The sequence below is a fragment of the Macaca nemestrina genome, chromosome X (assembly GCF_043159975.1).
Source record: "Macaca nemestrina isolate mMacNem1 chromosome X, mMacNem.hap1, whole genome shotgun sequence".
Lineage (NCBI taxonomy): Eukaryota > Metazoa > Chordata > Mammalia > Primates > Cercopithecidae > Macaca > Macaca nemestrina.
The window spans coordinates 129,251,415-129,270,398 of NC_092145.1; the positions used below are offsets into that span (position 1 = coordinate 129,251,415).

At 39.5% G+C, this 18,984-nt stretch overlaps 1 protein-coding gene across 17 annotated transcripts in view; it reads left to right on the top strand.

Annotated features, from left to right (window-relative positions):
• The window catches only part of LOC105490348 (dystrophin), a 2,266,916-nt gene that overhangs the window by 2,112,831 nt on the left and 135,101 nt on the right, over positions 1–18,984 (top strand). For all 17 annotated transcript variants that reach the window (XM_071089080.1, XM_071089088.1, XM_071089087.1 and 14 more), the window contains one exon: positions 5,460–5,521. In XM_071089080.1, the coding sequence (XP_070945181.1) occupies positions 5,460–5,521 (62 nt within the window). The remainder of the gene's footprint in view (positions 1–5,459; positions 5,522–18,984) is intronic.

An 18,984-nucleotide genomic window follows, 5' to 3' on the forward strand; every position in this document is an offset into this window, starting at 1 on the left:
TTTGGGACGGGCTGGGAGAGAAAAAGCTGATTTCTCCCCGTCCCCAGAGGGGATAACGCGTTCCTCACGCGGGGATTGGGGCCGGTGGAGCTTTTCGCTCCTTTCCAGGCTGCCAGTGTGGACGTGAGCAAGGCTGGCTGTTCCTAAATCGTCGCTCTTACTCGCCGAAGGAAGGGGCGCACGCGGCGCTACCTTCCATTGCACTGCAAGTGCCAAAAGGTCAACTTTCTGCCTGATTTCTTCCGAGGATTCCAACTGACATTTCCCTCGCTGCATTTTCTACCGTGCTCATTCCGTGCCCCAAGACCTGCAGAAATCAGGAAAGAAAGAACAAACAACTAAAGCCCAGAAGTCAAGGATTTCAGGGGGGATTTTTGTTTGGGCTTTTTTCCCCGTCCCCCTCCGCCCTTTGGGATTGGGTGTGGAGTCATTTCTAGGGTGTTCTCTTGCATTTCTCCAGGTGTCTGTGCTCATCTTCAAGCAAAGTTTGTCACTCCCAATCCGTGCACGGCAATAAAACGGGCAGAACACTTTGCTGGGTCAAATTTGAAGTTAAGTTTGAAGCTTTAAATTTAAGGGGTTTAGTTGCTTGAGGGAGGCATAATATCATAAACTGTTTTTACATCATGAAAAAAATCCATCCGATTTAAGTGGTGAACTTTTAAGTGGCGTCTTTAAGTGAAATCTACATTTTTCCTTGGGCAATAAACTCTTTGGTCCTCTGCTTTATCCCTGTCACCTCTCCTTGTCACCCCCCACCCCCAATCAACCTTTCTTTTTTTGCCTAGATTTTTTATTGCCTTTTACCCAAGCCCCTCTTTAGAGGAGACGTTTGCTGTTGGAGAAGCGAGAGGAGCGAATGAAGCAACACGGTTGTATGAAAGTCCTCTGACCCTTGAACACCGTGGAATTGGTTTCAGTCATCAGTGTTTGATCTCCGATTGGACACGACCCTGAAAAGAAATTGCTTTGGCCAAAGTTGAGGGTGGGTGGGAGTTAAACCTTGAAAAGCAAATAGAACGGAAGACAAGTAACAGCTGGAACAGCCACCGAGGCAATCATCTTTGCCCTGGCTTTAGCCAAACAGTATAAAATGGTAAATATCCCAGGGAACAATAAATTGGAACTAGAATGGATTTCTGATGCTTATATTGATGCTCACCCCTCCAAACCCCTGCCCCACGGTAGCAGAAACTTTAAAATATATTTTACCATCCACACCCTGCCAGTATTCCAGCAATGCAAGCCAAGTTCAACAATTCAGCATGCAAATGCCAAGGTTCCTCTAGAAAAAGAGTCTGATCCTCAGATTAAAGGGAAATCATTTGTGTGTGTGGATCAATGGGCTCCAGATTATATATGAAGCCAAACTCTAATCCTCTGCAAATCGCAAGAGAACGCTACCTTTTTATATTGCTGCATAGTGATTAGTTTTCTCCCTGGGAAGTAGTGGACAGATAGTTTTTTAAAAGGACAACTGTTCGGAATATTTTCAGTACCAAATAACAATGGTGGCAGCAGAAATCTTATTTTAATTAGGCAACTGCCATTTTCCCAGCTACAGCAGTAGATATTTGTTACTTTTTGTAAGTGTTTAATGTTTGTTTTTAAGAAACTAAAAAAGCAATTCCAATAAGTCTGATTATTCCAGCACTGACAGCAGGAACAGCTCTGAGGCAGTTATAATAACCTTGCACACTACTTGAAACTAAAGAAGGTGAGAGAAAATTTAAATTGTACGGTAGGAAATTAGGTCAGCCTTGTGCTCAGTAGAGTAATGCTTTAATTTCTTATTATTGACAAGTAGATGTTGCCGGGGTCTTTTGTCATAGTCGATGATTTTATATTTTAATTTGCATCAGGGTCCTATCACAGCCTCAAATAAAAGGGAAAAGGAGAGATTATCATGGTTTGTACAAAGAAGAAGAGGGGAAATCTTCATATAAATACTGCTCAGAGAGGCATATCTGATGCCAGGCTTTGGAACCAGCAGGGCCAAAATCAATAACATTTTTTAAAGATGTAAAGAGCGTTCTAAGGATTATTTATGAAGCTGATCTCTGTGTTAATGTCCATACAGACTTGTGATCTATGTTGAACATTATTGTTCTCAGAAAGGCCAAACAAAGATGTACCCGTTAACATGTGAACAGGTTTCAGGATTTCCTTTTTGGTTGTTCATGGTATATGGGGGAGAGCATTTCCGATTGGAGAGTGAAATGCAGAAAAGAGACAATTACCAAAAACAGTGCCACCCACCCTTCCACTCCCTCCTCCCTAGCACACCATGTTTTTCTGGATTGTTTGCATATTCCAGGTAAATGTGGACTCTTCTCGTGGAGTTATTGAGAATTCTCTACTGTTTTTGAAGGCAGACACAGAGTAAGAAATGAAGCTGTAAAATCGGTATTGATCACAGACAAAAAAAAATTGGTTTGTCCTTCAAGGTACAAGATAGATACGAGTTATGCAGATTTGTGCTATTTCATCCAGTCCATAGTCATAGTTCCTATCTATTTTGAAGGGTTAAATGTGTCCGAGGAGGGCTCTGGATTCATCACAGGTAGAAAATACTCACACGCTGTGAAGTGAATATTTGGTTCATCATATAGTTACCAAAAAATCTGAAGTTTTTTTGGCTATGTTGCCAAGCATTTTTAGCATTAAATGATTAAAAGACTATTTTTCTCATGTTAAGGATTAGTCACACCCTTTATTTCTCCTTTCCACTTGTGCTCACTTCTTTTGCTTAGAACTGGTTTGCAATTGAAGTGAAACTAAGACTGTAAAGGTGAAATCTAAATCTGTTTTTCTAGTTCTTTTGCATTGCTTAAAAATAAAAGGTTTGTGTGTTGAAGGTGAAAAAGGTTAGCTTCTGGAATTGTTTTAGGAGTTCGTTTATCTTTGTTATTCAAGTCCCACAGAATCACACATAATTGGGAGAATAGTACGTATCAAGGACTAGTATCTTAACTCACAAATGGGCAATGGAATTGGGGGCTTAGAATTTCTTCCTTCTTCCAGTAAAGGAGATTTTCAGTTTTGCCGAGGACTGATGCATTAAAAAAAAAATTTCTAAAGCCCTTTTCATAATTTTAACCTTCAAAATAAAGTCTTTAAAAAGGTAGGAATGTACGTATGCCAACAGTCACGAGATTTCTTTCGGAGCTGGGGAGCTACATGAAACCCTCATTCATTCTATGTGGGATTCTCTTGTAAATTGTATGCACTGTTTCCCTTCCCTTTTAGAATTGTGTTTGGTACAAGTTTATTTCTTGACTGTTCCTCTAATTTGAAGTCCATTCCAGATGGTGGCTTTTCATGGTGGTTCCCTGTCTGTCTGATCAGGCTTATCAGCTCAGCTAAATGTTTTTCTGCAGACCTATAGGAGATGCTACGGTCCTTACAAATATCCAGGAGATGGGACATTGTTGTTACACAGTGTGACTAGTAAGGGCCTGTGTGAGCCCTTGTACATGTGGGCACACGTGTGTGCTTCCTCTCTTCTCTCTTCCTTTCTCCCTGGTACTTATATCACGTCTGGATGACCTTTGGAAATAGAGGCGGCCTGAATGCAGGGTGGTCTCAATAGAAGGTAACCTTTCCTTGCTCTGCACTTACGTACGGAATTGGTATACACTCAGTTTCCGAGCTGAGAAATGCCTGAGAACAAGCAACACTTTTTCCATGAAGCTGCAAGCTGCAGCCTCCTTGTGCTGTGCATGTAAAGTACCAGTCCCGCCTACCCCTTCTCCAGATCATAAACTGGTTTGGACATGGGGTTTCCTAAAACCCCTTAAAGCATAGAGACCACATCTCTTGCTCTTCTTGCTCTTTAAGACTTGAATGTCACTCTGTTACATTCCCTCAACTGATAAGCCCTTGTTATAGTCCTCAAATGTGAATTGTCTCTGTGGAAAAGTCAAACAGAAACAAACGTATTTGGAAGACAGTGAAACAGCACTTCACAAGTGAACGTTTTCTTGCAAATTGTTTTCAGTAGCCCTCACTGTTCAGTGACTGGTAAATATCACAGGGATGGTCTTTGAAGTTGTACAATTTGGGTGATTTCCATATGTCTTTAGGAGGTTTATGATTGTATTCCATTTCTCAAACCAATTTAAATGGTTCTTTTCTTGTTTTAAAACATAGGCGAGAACATGTAGTGTGTTGGTTTTGCTGTCTAGGAAGGGTCTGTCTTCGGCTTGATTGACTTAACTACAGTTGGATCCACATCTATATTGTAATCAGCTAATAACAGATTTGCTTTTAATAGATGACAATTTGAGGGGCACATGATACCAAAAGCGACCACATATTGAGCACCAAACGGTGCCAGTCATTTACCTATATCAACTAATCCTTTAATCTTCTAGTAGGGCGCAGAGCCCTAAAATTCAAAACATACGCTAAGGCCATTTGACATTGTTGCCCGTCCAGACTCCTCTTTCTGTGTGAGACCTCGGTACTTTCTGGTTCTCTTGAAATGCTCCAATTTAAGCGATTTCTTTTTCCTTCCCTCCCCTTCCCCCCAAAAGTTTATGAATAGGCTCTGCATATGAGTACCCAAGTATCATTCAAAACTGCATTTGACTGTATCAAAGCCTGCCATGCAATCTCTGACAACTGGAAATACGATGCTGTGGTGATTTACGTAGATGGGCCAAAGTAAGGAAAAGTATATGTAGTTATTTCTCCAGGGTTTATTCATGTAATTGAATGAGGAACAAAGGTGTTTTGTGCTTTTTGTGGCAGGAGCTGATAGCCAGCAACCACACTTCAAGAAATGGAAGAGAGCTGTGAATGCTTCATTCAGGCCCAAGTAAATATAGGAAGAGGTGTAGTGGTGTATAGCGTACTGAGTTTAAAGAAAAAACACTCCGAAAGTAATGGGAAGAAGGAAGTTATGATATATTAGTCAGGCACTGGATATACCTTAAGCTGAAATGAAATACAGGTATCATGGATATGAGATCTGGATATGTAGAAGAAAGAGTAATGGGAAAAATGTCAGGGGCAGTGAAAGCAAATGAGAAGTGAGATGATTTATATTTATTGAACTAATGTCCGGTATCTCTTTGACAGAGTTGAGTAATAATCAGTTGTCAGTGTCCTTTATGTAGTGTTCCACGTTGGATGGGTGAAGAAATCCTGATAGTCAATTATTGATCACATAACAAGGTCAATTTATCATGACTGAAGCTCAATCGATTTGTGGGTGCAATGAAGAAACATTCTGGAACCGAATAATGTTTATATTGCTTTTCCCTTTGGAAGCAAAGCAGAAAGGGGCCTTTCTGCTTGTAAGATAAACATTTCTTCAATACACTATGGAAGTGCTTTGAAATAAAGATTCCGAATGGTTCAAAAGCAAATCTTCTTGTTGTTGTTGTGTTTTTCCTCTTTTCTCAACTACCCATTGTAAATTCTAAAGTCTTTCTTTATGTTTTGTGTTTTAGCCACGAGACTCAAACAACTTGCTGGGACCATCCCAAAATGACAGAGCTCTACCAGTCTTTAGGTAAGGACATGGCCATGTTTCCTCCAAGTTAAATGACAGGTGACTTTTAGGATAAAGTAGTTTGTAGTGTGAAAGTTACTTGCTATATAAATACATCACTAGATTGTTTCACGGGTGAAAGCAGTGGCACCTTCCTATCCAAAATGGACAATTAGCTTTCTTTTTTTCAGGGGTTCCTTAAAAACAAGTTTTAGAAGTTGACTGCTAAAAATTCAATATACCTGAGAGGCCCTAAGGGTCTTTGTCGTTTTCTTTGGTGCCTAAAAGGATGGAAAAACAGTTGCAATTTACGACTGTATTTTTTTTTATTCCCACGAAGATAGAAAACTGTTTCAGGTGCTTATTGATTTCTTCCGTGTGAAACCAAGACAAACCTTTTGCCAAACCACAGATGTTGTGTAAAGGAATTTTCTGCCGTCTTTCCAGTGCTCACAATTCCTAAGGCCTGGCGCATCATTAATGTGAACATTTAAATGATTTCTTTAGTATGGCTTGTTTTGTGCTTATGTAAGAGCCTGGCAGTTGTGTTTTCTTCCCCCTCATAACTTGAAATTTTTTGAATAGGTACATAGCGTACAAATAAGGGTTTGAAAACACAGTCTTTCTACACTGGACCAATGTCCAGATGTCTGGTTTGTCATTTTAGATCTACAAGGAATATTCTGAAATGAATTATCTTAAGTTGCAGCTTGTTTGGGGTTTTGTTTTGTTTTGGGACGGGGTCTTGCTCTGTCTCCCAGGCTGGAGTGCGGTGGTGCAGTTATAGCTTATTGCAGCCTTGAACCCCTGGGCTCATGTGGTTCTTCTGCCTCAGCCTCCTGAGTAGCTGGGACTACAGGAATGCACCACCACACCCAGCTCATTTTTTAAATTTATTTTTATTTATTTTTGTAGAGATGGGTCTCACTATGTTGCCCAGGTTGTGTTTATATATATATATTTGTATATATAAAAAGTCATGTCTTTTCTACTTTTTCAAGCCTGTATTTCTGTGAATGGATATGTTGATAGACAAACACATAAGGCGATCTCTTTGGATTTAAGGTTACGTGATAAACACTGTGGGAATCAGGGTACTTAAACATAAATTTTGTGTAGGTATATGTAAGTGGGGTGTGTGTGTCAGGGGGTATGTAGCTATTACTGCTTTTGTGTCATGGATTCTCACGGAATGAATTGTAGCTATAGAGACACCAAGGATTAGAGAAGAGATATTAGCCAAAAAATGGTTTTATTAAACATTTTTCTAATTATAAATGATTAAATTTCTTCTAGAAAACCTGAAAAATTTTTTCATGTGTCTGTTGGCTGTATGAATGTCTTCTTTTGAGAAATGTCTGTTCATATCCTTTGCCCACTTTTTGATGGGGTTGTTTGTTTTTTTCTTGTAAATTTGTTTGAGTTCTTTGTAGGTTCTGGATATTAGCCCTTTGTCAGACGAGTAGATTGCAAAAATTTTCTCCCATTCTGTAGGTTGCCTGTTCACTCTGACAGTAGTTTCTTTTGCTGTGCAGAAGCTCTTTAGTTTAATGAGATCCCATTTGTCAATTTTGGCTTTTGCTGCCATTGCTTTTGGTGTTTTAGACATGAAGTCTTTGCCCATGCCTATGTCCTGAATGGTACTACCTAGGTTTTCCTCTAGGATTTTTATGGTATTAGGTCTAACATTTAAGTCTCTAATCCATCTTGAATTAATTTTCGTATAAGGAGTAAGGAAAGGATCCAGTTTCAGCTTTCTACTTATGGCTAGCCAATTTTCCCAGCACCATTTATTAAATAGGGAATCCTTTCCCCATTTCTTGTTTCTCTCAGGTTTGTCAAAGATCAGATGGCTGTAGATGTGTGGTATTATTTCTGAGGACTCTGTTCTGTTCCATTGGTCTATATCTCTGTTTTGGTACCAGTACCATGCTGTTTTGGTTACTGTAGCCTTGTAGTATAGTTTGAAGTCAGGTAGCGTGATGCCTCCAGCTTTGTTCTTTTGACTTAGGATTGTCTTGGAGATGCGGGCTCTTTTTTGGTTCCATATGAACTTTAAAGCAGTTTTTTCCAATTCTGTGAAGAAACTCATTGGTAGCTTGATGGGGATGGCATTGAATCTATAAATTACCTTGGGCAGTATGGCTCATCATCACTGGCCATCAGAGAAATGCAAATCAAAACCACAATGAGATACCATCTCACACCAGTTAGAATGGCAATCATTAAAAAGTCAGGAAACAACAGGTGCTGGAGAGGATGTGGAGAAATAGGAACACTTTTACACTGTTGGTGGGATTGTAAACTAGTTCAACCATTATGGAAAACAGTATGGCGATTCCTCAAGGATCTAGAACTAGATGTACCATATGACCCAGCCATCCCATTACTGGGTATATACCCAAAGGATTATAAATTATGCTGCTATAAAGACACATGCACACGTATATTTATTGTGGCACTATTCACAATAGCAAAGACTTGGAATCAACCCAAATGTCCATCAGTGACAGACTGGATTAAGAAAATGTGGCACATATACACCATGGAATACTATGCAGCCATCAAAAAGGATGAGTTTGTGTCCTTTGTAGGGACATGGATGCAGCTGGAAACCATCATTCTTAGCAAACTATCACAAGAACAGAAAACCAAACACCGCATGTTCTCACTCATAGGTGGGAACTGAAGAATGAGATCACTTGGACTCAGGAAGGGGAACATCACACACGGGGCCTATCATGGGGAGGGGGGAGGGATTGCATTGGGAGTTATACCTGATGTAAATGACGAGTTGATGGGTGCAGCACACCAACATGGCACAAGTATACATATGTAACAAACCTGCACATTATGCACATGTACCCTACAACTTAAAGTATAATAATAATAATAAATAAATTAAAAAAAAAAACCTGAAAAATGTAAATAAAAAACATGAAAAAGGAAAAACAAAGTCACTTATACTAACCAGAGAGAGAGAGATCCAATACATTTCGAGTAATATTATGTCATTTCAGTCTAGTTATAAGTGTGTAAACGTTTAAAATTTTAAATCAAATTGGGATCAGCTAATTTTCTAGTGCTACATTTCCAGCCCCCACAGAATGTTTTTGGCTTATAATTGTGGACTGTTTATACCACAGGTGGAAAACGTGAATGCTTATCTTTTGGCAAATGAGAGAATGAAAAGGCTTCATCTGAAGTGGGCAGCAGCTGTCCTGGGCAAGCTGGTCTTTCTATCCCAGTACTCCCAGGACCCCAGGACCCCTGATTGTACAAGAGAAACTAGAAATGCGTCCACAAAAAGCTAATTTAAATTTGTCTGTGGGCCTCTTGATCAGAACCTGTGGTTTACACAGATGTAGCCCACTTCTAACATTTCCTACTCTAATTACAGTAATTTCTAGTTGTAATATTTTAATTCACTCTTATTTTAAAATCATTATTATTATAGAATTAATACCTATTCATATTTTTTAAAGTTTAAAAATATAGACAGGCTAACAAAAAAGAAGAGACAAATCATAACCCCACTTCTTAGAGTTAGCTGCTGTTTAATAATCTAGTAGATATCTTCAAAAATGTCTTTCTATACATATATTTTTATAGAAGTTGAATCATTCTGTCTTATAGCTTGTTTTTTTTTTTTTTTCACTGAAAAGTAATATATTACCATGGCCATATTTACATTTTGTTGTATAGCATTCTCTACCACTTTCAATTACTCTGTAATGAGAAACTGCAAACATGTTTGATGAAAAGCTAACTATGGACTATCAATGAATACATGTTTGCACCTTTAATAAAAATTAAATATACATTTAATCATTATATTGCTAACATTTTCTCCGTAGTTTAGATGTGGTGATAAACTCAAAACTAGTAATCTCTCATGACTTGTGACACTGGGCTTGTGACATCACTCAATTTTGAATGATAACAGAATTTTACAGTTGCAGGGGATTTTAGAATTCATTTATCGCAAACTTTTTCTTTTATGAAATCAACTTTCAGGTATAATTTGTATATAATAAAAGGAAGTCATCATAAGTGTGTTATCAATTCCAGCCCCCTTTGAAATTCTGTTTCTTGCTAGCCCAATAACAAACCATTTGCAAGTGAACTAAGTGTTGAAATTTGCTTTTCACCTTTCAGAGTTAATATTTCCATTAGTTTTGTAACAATCAAACATTCGTTGGGCTTTTATCCAAATGGTGAGTCATCAAATAACATCTCGCATTTATTGCGGGCCTATTGTATGTTTTTTACATGGGACATGCCAGCAACCAACCTGCATGGTAGATGGTATCAACATCCACATTTCACAGGACAGCGAAGCCAGGCTCAGGGAGGAGTTGATCAGGGCTACACAGCTATGTGGGGCTACACCTGGGTTTGTCCTTGGTTTTCTGTTAGTACTTTCACTGTTCTCATTGATTTTATTTACTAGGTAAAGTATATTCATGTTGGTTACTACATACCTGCTACACGTATATAGGGATTGATAGTTTTACCTATGAATAGTAAGTTACTTGAGTGGTATTTCTGGAAGTGGTATGGTGGGTTCCTAAACAATGGGCACTCCTTTCACTGTTGCCTGGCACATACAGAATGATTGATTTAGTTTGTTATATGGCTACATCCTTTTTTTTTTTTTTTGAGACAGAATCTCACTCTGTCACCCAGGCTGGAATGCAGTGGCATGATCTTGGCTCACGGCAACCCCCACGTCCCCAGGATCAAGTGATTCTCCTGCTTCAGCCTCCCGAGTAACTGGGATTACTAGGTGCCTGCCACCATGCCCAACTAATTTTTGTATTTTTACTAGGGACGGGGTTTTGCCATGTTGGCCAGGCTGCTCTCGACCTCCTGACCTCAGGTGATCCGCCCACCTTGGCCTCCCAAATTGTTAGGATTACAGGTGTAAGCCACCGCGCCCAGCCTGCCTGTATCCTTGAGATCCCATATAAGATTAACTACCAGTACTGCCTTTCCTCCCCTCCAGAATTATAGTGTTTCAAAGTCGAAACACAAGCATAAAATACTGAAAAGAAACTTTTTATTGCTTTTTAGTTTTTACTTATTAGCTTATATTTTTCTTCATCAAGAGGGTATCCCTTTAGGTCCAAATTGCTCTTTGAGCTGGATGAAATGGTTGGAAGCCTTCAACTACAGTCAGTTCATGAAAGGTATCTTGAAAGCAGAAATGGTGTTGTGGTCTGGCGTGTCAATGTTTAAGACCACATCTAGCCCCCTCTGCTAATCGAACCTGAACCTCATGTCTCTGGTGAGGTGCTGAAAATATCAAGATGTTGCTTTTTCCCTCTGTTCCCCCACTCCAGACATACTCTACTGTGGAAGCTACAGTGGTTCACAGTATGCATAGTAGGTTACACATTCCTAAAGACGCCCACTTCTAAGGAGATTTCCATTCTCTAATTTGCCAGAGTTCCCAAGCAGCCTGTTCAACACATGTTTATGTTACCTGCCTGGCCCTCAAAAGCATTCAGGTGTTCCCCCGCACCCAGGGTTTGAACACAATAGGATTAGAAGCTGAAAACATTTTGTTAGAACCGAAAAAGTAGCAAGTATTTACCGATGAAAAGCTATAATATTGCTTGAGATATTACCATTGGAGCTCTCTAATACATTCTAGGTGGTTTTCTTTTTCATTCCTTTTCCACTGATTTTCTAAAATGAATTTATATTATTTACAGTTAGATGTTTGGTAAAAAAGTTTCTTCGTCAATACCCCCTATTCCATTTCTTACTTAGTGTCTCTATAGCTACAGTTCATTAACCAATGAGAACTTATGACAGAAAACCAACAGTAGCCACACACACACACACACACACACCCACCCCACATATATGTAGATAATTTATGTTTAAGGACCCTGATTCTCATGGACTTTGTCAGGTAACCTTAAACTCAAGGAGATCATCTCATGTATTTTTAGCCTGTATGTCCAGTCGTGAAAAATGCAGATGCAGACATTTTAGTGGTAGAGAAAATAGAACTTTTTTGATTAAAAAATAAATAAAAAGTAAGATAATTAATTTGAGATTATTTCCAACAGATCTAAAGTGGCTTTTCAGAGGAGGTTTCAGTCAAGTCTTAGAAATATTGTGTTCCCCTCATTTTTAGGCTGTGTACCTACACAAAAAATTGAGAGAAAATATTGCCAGAGTCCTACACAAACAAAGCAAGACATAACAAAGAAATAATTTAAAGGTTCACTATGATGACTGAACAGTCATTAGGAATTTGAGTCTCCATAAAATTTTTTACATCACATTAATGGTTTGACAAAAGCATTGTCTTGGATTTTCACAGGGAATAAATCACTAAAAGCAATGGAAATCAGTTTTCTTTCAGCATTTTTCTGTGACTACCCCCAGTAGTCATAGAATGGTAGTAGAGAATGCTAGTGGAGTGAGTGGGATATAAGAGACCAAGTGTCCCGTGTCTATTTTTTGTAGGCCTTGGTGCTTTATCTTTAAAATGTGAGGATATTGGGGCTGGGCACAATGGCTCACTCTTGTAATCCCAGCATTTTGGGAGGTCGAGGCGGGCGGATCACCTGAGGTCGGAAGATCAAGACCATCCTGGCTAACGCAGTGAAACCCCATCTTTACTAAAAATACAAAAAATTAGCCAGGCGTGGTGGCACATGCCTGTAATCCCAGCTACTCAAGAGGCCGAGGCTGGAGAATCACTCGAACCCAGGAGGCAGAGGTTGCGATGAGCCGAGATCGCGCTGTTGCACTCCCTCCTGGGCAACAAGAGTGAAACTCCATCTCAAAAAAAAAAAAAAAAAAAAAAAAAAAAAAAAAAAAAACAAAGTGAGGATATTGGACAAGTGTCTAAGAATTTTGTTTTTCTTTTACTTTGGGCTGAGGGTGGGGCAGGCTGTTTCTAAACTTGCTGTGATCATCATTTTTCAAGAGGTACATTTAGGCTAGCTCTGCAGACAAGTGGATTTCTAAAAGTTTAATCATTCCTATGTTTTAAAATGTACATTCTGAGAAAACAAACAACAGGAGAAGATCATGCCACCCATCCGTGTCTTACAGGCTGAGTGAGGCAAGCTGTTGTCAAATAGAGAGGCTCTTGAGATATTTCCCATTAGACTCCTCTGGTCATTCGTTATTGAGAGGGCACATTCTTCGTCACTCCCTAGAAGTAATAATATGTTTGATTCATGAGGTGAATTTTAGATTTCTATTAGCATTTTTACAAATGTAATGGAAAGACTGTTCCAATAGGTTAGCTTGGTGATTTAAAACCCCGAGTTCTTCAAGGCTCCAGAAAGCTTTTACAAAATCGGTAGATGTTAGATAGTAATACGCTCTGGAATTTATTTTGAAATACTAATATAATATTGATTTACATGAAGTGCAGTTATGTGGTTAAAAGCCTGTCCTTTTCTCACAATTTATGTCTAGGTCCATAAGTTCATTACTGAAATTTTAAGAAAATATTTTTTAAAAAGTTCACACTGCCCACACACATATAATATATGCTGCTTAAAAATACTTTTATTGTTTTTCTTTTTTTTTTTTTTAAGACAGCGTCTTGCTCTGTCACGTAGACTGGAGTGCAGTGGCCTGATCATGGCACACTGCAGCTTTGAACACCCAGGCTCAAGAGATCCTCCCACCTCAGCCTTCCAAGTAGCTGGGACTATAGCCATGTGCCATGGTGCCTGGCTAATCTTGTTTTTAATTTTTTGTAGAGATGGGGGTCTCACCATGTTGCCCAGGCTGGTCTCAAATTCTTGGGCTCAAGCGATCCTCCCACCTTGGCCTCCCACAGCTCTGAGATTCCAAGTGTGAGCCACTGTGCCTGGCCTCACAATTTCCAATTTCAAGTCTTACTACAAACTTAAGTAATCAAGACAGCATTTACATAAGGACAGATATACTGATCAACAGAGTAGAATTTATGTTGGGCACGGTGGCTCACGTTTGTAATCCCAGCACTTTTGGAGGCCGAGGCAAGTAGATCACTTGAGCTCAGGAGTTCGAGACCAGCCTGGGCAACATGGTGAAACCCCTGTCTCCCCATCTTTACAAAAAATACAAAAATTAGCCGAGCATGGTGGCATGTGCCTGTCGTCCCAGATACTCAGGAGGCTGAGGTGGGAGGATCGCTTGAGCCCGGGAGGTTGAGACTGCAGTAAGCCAAGGTTACATCACTGCACTCCAGCCTGGGCAACAGAACGAGACCCTGTTTAAAAACATTATTTCTGGCTGGGCGCGGTGACTCACACCTGTAATCCCAGCACTTTGGGAGGCCGAGGCGGGCGGATCATGAGGTCAGGAGATCAAGACCATCCTGGCTAACATGGTGAAACCCCATCTCTACTAAAAATACAAAAAATTAGCCGGGCATGATGGCGGGCACCTGTAGTCCCAGTTACTCAGGAGGCTGAGGCAGGAGAATGGCGTGAACCCGGGGAGTGGAGCTTGCAGTGAGCCGAGATCGCGCCACTGCACTCCAGCCTGGGAGACAGAGCAAGACTCTGTCTCAAAAAAACAAACAAAAAAACAAAAACATTTTTTCTTAGCCTGTGTTATTGGGGGTCTCTTAATTATAAATACAATAAAATATATGGTTCCCCAGTGGTTCCTTTCTAAATTACAGTGTGAGGTTTTTTTTTGTGATACCATCAGTATAGTACAAGAATACCAGTTTATGAAGGAAACATATAGGTAAAAATAGGATAATGTGAAGAGAGAATCACTGCACTTCAGAAAGCTGATTTTATTTCAAGCAGTTTATTAAAATCTAGATGCACCATATGTTCTGGTGTTACTTATTCCAATTTCCTTTTCCTTCATTGAAGCCCTTTTAACCACAAGTTTTTTCTCAAGGGGTATTGATTCTCCTTTTCTTGAGTTATAGCATTCTTCAGGAGGATCTAGCCCTCTTTAATCTGTTGCCCAGTTTTTGGAACCTACTATCCAGCATGATGCTCACCTGAATGATGCAAAAGCTCTCAATTTTCAAAAGTGGACTTCTGAGTGTTTTTGAAATTCTTAGGAAAAGTGGTCTTTAAAAACCATAAGATTTGGGCCGGGCGCCGTGTCTCAAGCCTGTAATCCCAGCGCTTTGGGAGGCCGAGATGGGTGGATCACAAGGTCAGGAGATCGAGACCATCCTGGCTAACACGGTGAAACCCCGTCTCTACTAAAAATACAAAAAAAAAACCCCAAAAAACTAGCCGGGCAAGGTGGCGGGCACCTGTAGTCCCAGCTACTCAGGAGGCTGAGGCAGGAGAATGGCGTGAACCCGGGAGGCGGAGCTTGCAGTGAGCTGAGATCCGGCCACTGTACTCCAGCCTGGGCAACAGAGCGAGATTCCGTCTCAAAAAAAAAAAAACACATAAGATTTGAAGGCAGTCTGTCAGCACGTGGCCCTTAGCTTCATGTCTGTGGTTTGCAGAGGGCTTCAGAATGTTAAAATGAGGATTTAATTTTAGGGTCTGCTGGGCCTGAGGTTAGGGGTGTGATTCTTCAGCAGTTCCAGTTAGGAGAACTAGTTAAGTCCTAGTTAAGTCAACAGGGCGAAAAGCTTTTTAAAGATACATCAATATCATTATAAATCAGCAATTGCAAGAGAGTTAAAAACACTGCCATCAAAATCCTTGTACCTCTTTCCTCAGCTTGCCCAAGAGGAAGGGATATCATAGTTATTTGCTCATTCTCCTCTTTTGATAGGCTTTCTACATTCCATTAAGTATTCCCTCCTGAGGATGCTCTTGGGTTAGAAACTGCAGGATTCTGAATGACTATGAATTCCTTTTGCATTAGGAGTTTGTCCTAATGCTTTTCTCAGCATATTTTGTGAACTAAACTGTTCTCCACTAAGCTACTCAATATTTAGCTTTCCTTGGCTCTTGCTTCTAGTTCCTTAACATATTGCTCAGTGTTAAAACCCCTGCCTTTTGACTTTTTACTGCCATAATGCTTTGAACTGGAAAGGATATCTAGATTCAGATGCCAGCTTCGGTGTGATCTCGGGCAAGTCCCTTTCTATTGGTCTTCATTTTCTTATATGTCATGTTGGCCAGTGATCTTTCATCATTAAATGACTGATTTTGATTTAACTCCTGGCTAGAGTAAAGCTTGGTTGTATGAATGTTATCAGCCCTAAACCCCCAGTTCCTCTTTGTCACCACCAACCTAAAGGATATGAGTAATAGGATAATCATATTTATTTATTTAATTATTATTATTTTTTGAGACGGAGTCTCTGTCGCCAGGCAGGAGTGCAGTGGCGCAATCTCATCTCACTGTAACCTCCACCTCCTGCATTCAAGCGATTCTCCTGCCTCAGCCTCCCGCTACCATGTCCAGCTAATTTTTGTATTTTTAGTAGAGACGGGGTTTCACCATGTTGGCCAGGCTGGTCTCGATCTCCTGAACTCATGATCCACCCACCTCAGCCTCCCAAAGTGCTAAGATTACAGGCATGAGCCACCATGCCCATCCTATAATTATATTTGTAATAATAGTACTTTATTTGTGTAGCACTTTACAATGTGCAAAGAGTTTTCAGAAATAACCATATTTAATCCTTACACAGCTATAGATTAGCTGGCATATGACCTGGATTTTCTATCAATTTCAGTTTCAGATTTTTTTGTCCTGTCATCCCTTTGAGTGTCCTTCCAGTTTTTGATTTGGGAAATAATGCTACCATTTCGGTGGATGGGGTAACTTCCCGTCTTTCCATTTGGACTTGAGCAGACTGAGGCTCAAGACTTGATTTGATCTATACTCACATAGGGTAGAAGATAAGGAACCAAGTCCAGAACACACATTTTACGAACTCTGAGTTCTGTGTTCTCGAAGGAACATCCATTATTCTTAGCATGATTTATAAAACTGCTTTATCAGCATAATTGAACTGGAATCTATATGACATTCTTTATTCCCTAGCTGACAAAATTGGCACGGAAGATTTAGTCAAATTTGATATTAAGGCTGTTATAAATGTTCTTCCTTTACTATCCAGCTTATAAAAAAAAAAGAGAAATAATCTGCTCTTTTAACTTTGATTAGGATCCATTGACTTTCCCCATTTGTGAAATAGAAATGTAATTTCCAAATCAAAATTTATGGCATTTTAATGGACTATTCTAAATATTATAATATTTTTTCTTGTTCAAATAACTTGATTTAAAGCTTCTAATTGAAGAACATAAATAAATAGATATTTCTGAATTGCATCTCTCAAAGCTTATTTCAGAAGGAAACTCAAAAAGAATTGTTCCTTAGACTTTGACTGGTTTACAGTTTTAAAAGAGCTGCCAAACTGTAGTTTACTGGTCTAAATAAGAGGAACATTAAGGTTACACCTGCAGCTAGAAGAAAAGTGCTGGATGTGTACAATTTTATGTAGCTGGATCTGCAGAAGATGATTTTTGCACACAGAGTAAAGGCATCTAAAAACGTGTCTGCTCTTATTCAGACATTTCCAATATTTCTTTTTTAAGCCCACAAGTCTGATTACCTCTGTATGTCTCTTGGGAGCTGCAATTTTGCTGGAAAGAGATTCAGAACAGTCAGAACACTCACATAAAATAGATAGAGAGGTTTTAAAGTCTGTACCCTCTACGGTAGTAATAAAATGACCTAAAAATATTCTGAAAGTCTCTCTTCTGACATAGTGGATGAATCATTAGCTTATTTATGAATTGGTGATATTCTGTGAGAATGTTTCAAAATTTGCTATTTCACAAAGTGTTGATCGCTTGCATAACTCCAGGAAAGTCATTACACCCCCTCATAAATAGAAGCTTATATAACGGAGACAAATGGTGCTTATATTGATATATTTACATACAGATTTCTTTACCAAGCATGAATTTTGGTAAGAAGGTGATTGTTTTTATATTTTACTTTCTTGGTCTGTAAAGAGGCTATCACTTTAAGTCCAGGCATGGTGGCATGCACCTGTAGTCCCAGCACTTCCAGAGGCTGAGGCAGGAGGATCCCTTGAGCCCAGGAATTTGAGTCCAGCCTGGGCAATAAAGAAAGACCCTGTCTTGAAAAAAAAAAAAAAAACCAAAAAACAGGCTATCACTTAAGAGCAGTGCTTCTCAAACTGGTGAAGGGCCGGGTTTTTGTTGGTGCTGTTTTTGTTGTTGTTGTTGTTGTTTGTTGTTTGTTTTTCTAAGATGGAATCTCACTCTGTCACCAGACTGGAGTGCAGTGGTGCGATTTTAGCTCACTGCAACCTCTGCCTCCCGGGTTCAAGTGATTCTCCTGCCTCAGTCTCCCAAGTAGCTGGGATTACAGGTGCGCACCACCACACCCAGCTAATTTTTGCATTTTTAGTAGAGATGGGGTTTTACCATATTGGCTAGGATGGTCTCGATCTCTTGACCTCATGATCTGCCAGCCTCTGCCTCCCAAAGTGCTGGGATTACGGGCATGAGCCACCGCCCCCAGCCAGTGGTGGTTTTTAACATATTACACGTCACAGATTTTCAGGTGATTCTAATGAAACTGACAAGTATGTATTCACACCACATGTAACTCAATAATCAAGTTCAACAACACTCAACCTCGTCTGTACCCTGCTCCATGAGATGAATGCACTCTGAATTTGGATGTCATGGCAATGTCAAATTGCTATCGAAGTTACTTAACACACTGTTCATTTCTATACTTGTGAAAGTCCATATTTTGAGTAGCACTGTTCTAGAGCACTTAATTTTTGAAAGTATAAGTGTAAACTCAAATCAGGTGACCCAGGTCGGGGGGAGGATAATTAACCAAACAGGAACACCTGAAAAATGTTATTTATGAGGTTTAATGTTTTGCCAGTTGAGTCAAGTTCAGGCAGAGGAGGGATCTGTCTTCTTTCCCACTTGGTAGCTCTCCTTGGCAATTATTTTAGAAGACCAAACATAGAAATCATCGTGTTACAGGAAGGAACCAGGGATTAAGCGGCAGAGCCACTGCTGCTTAGTTTAATGTCTCTCCCATCCCCTATAATTAAATAGAATGTATATAACGTGATAAATTTAAAATACAGGTTTGTTTTTATCTAAAATATAAACTATGATATGTGCACTCTTTATGGGGTGCATTAAGTGGGGGAACTAATTGATTATACTGTGACTTTCCCATTGTCACTTTATGAGTTTAGGGTTGGAGGCAATGTTTTGTAGCAGCAAAACTGTTCATTGACTTTGAGGCTGGATTTAAATTCTGATTCTGTCACCAGTTCTCTGTGGTCAAAAAGGAAACCACTAATAATTTTGAACCTCAGTTTTTGATGTATTAAGTAGTTATGATGAGACTTACCTTGTGTTGTGAGGATTAGAGATGACATATGTAAGATGACAGAATGTCTGATGTAGTAACTGCTCAAGGAATTATAATTGCTATTAATAGTGATACGCATTATCATTATTAGTTGTTATTATCATATACCAGTCTCTCCTTATTTAATAATCTAT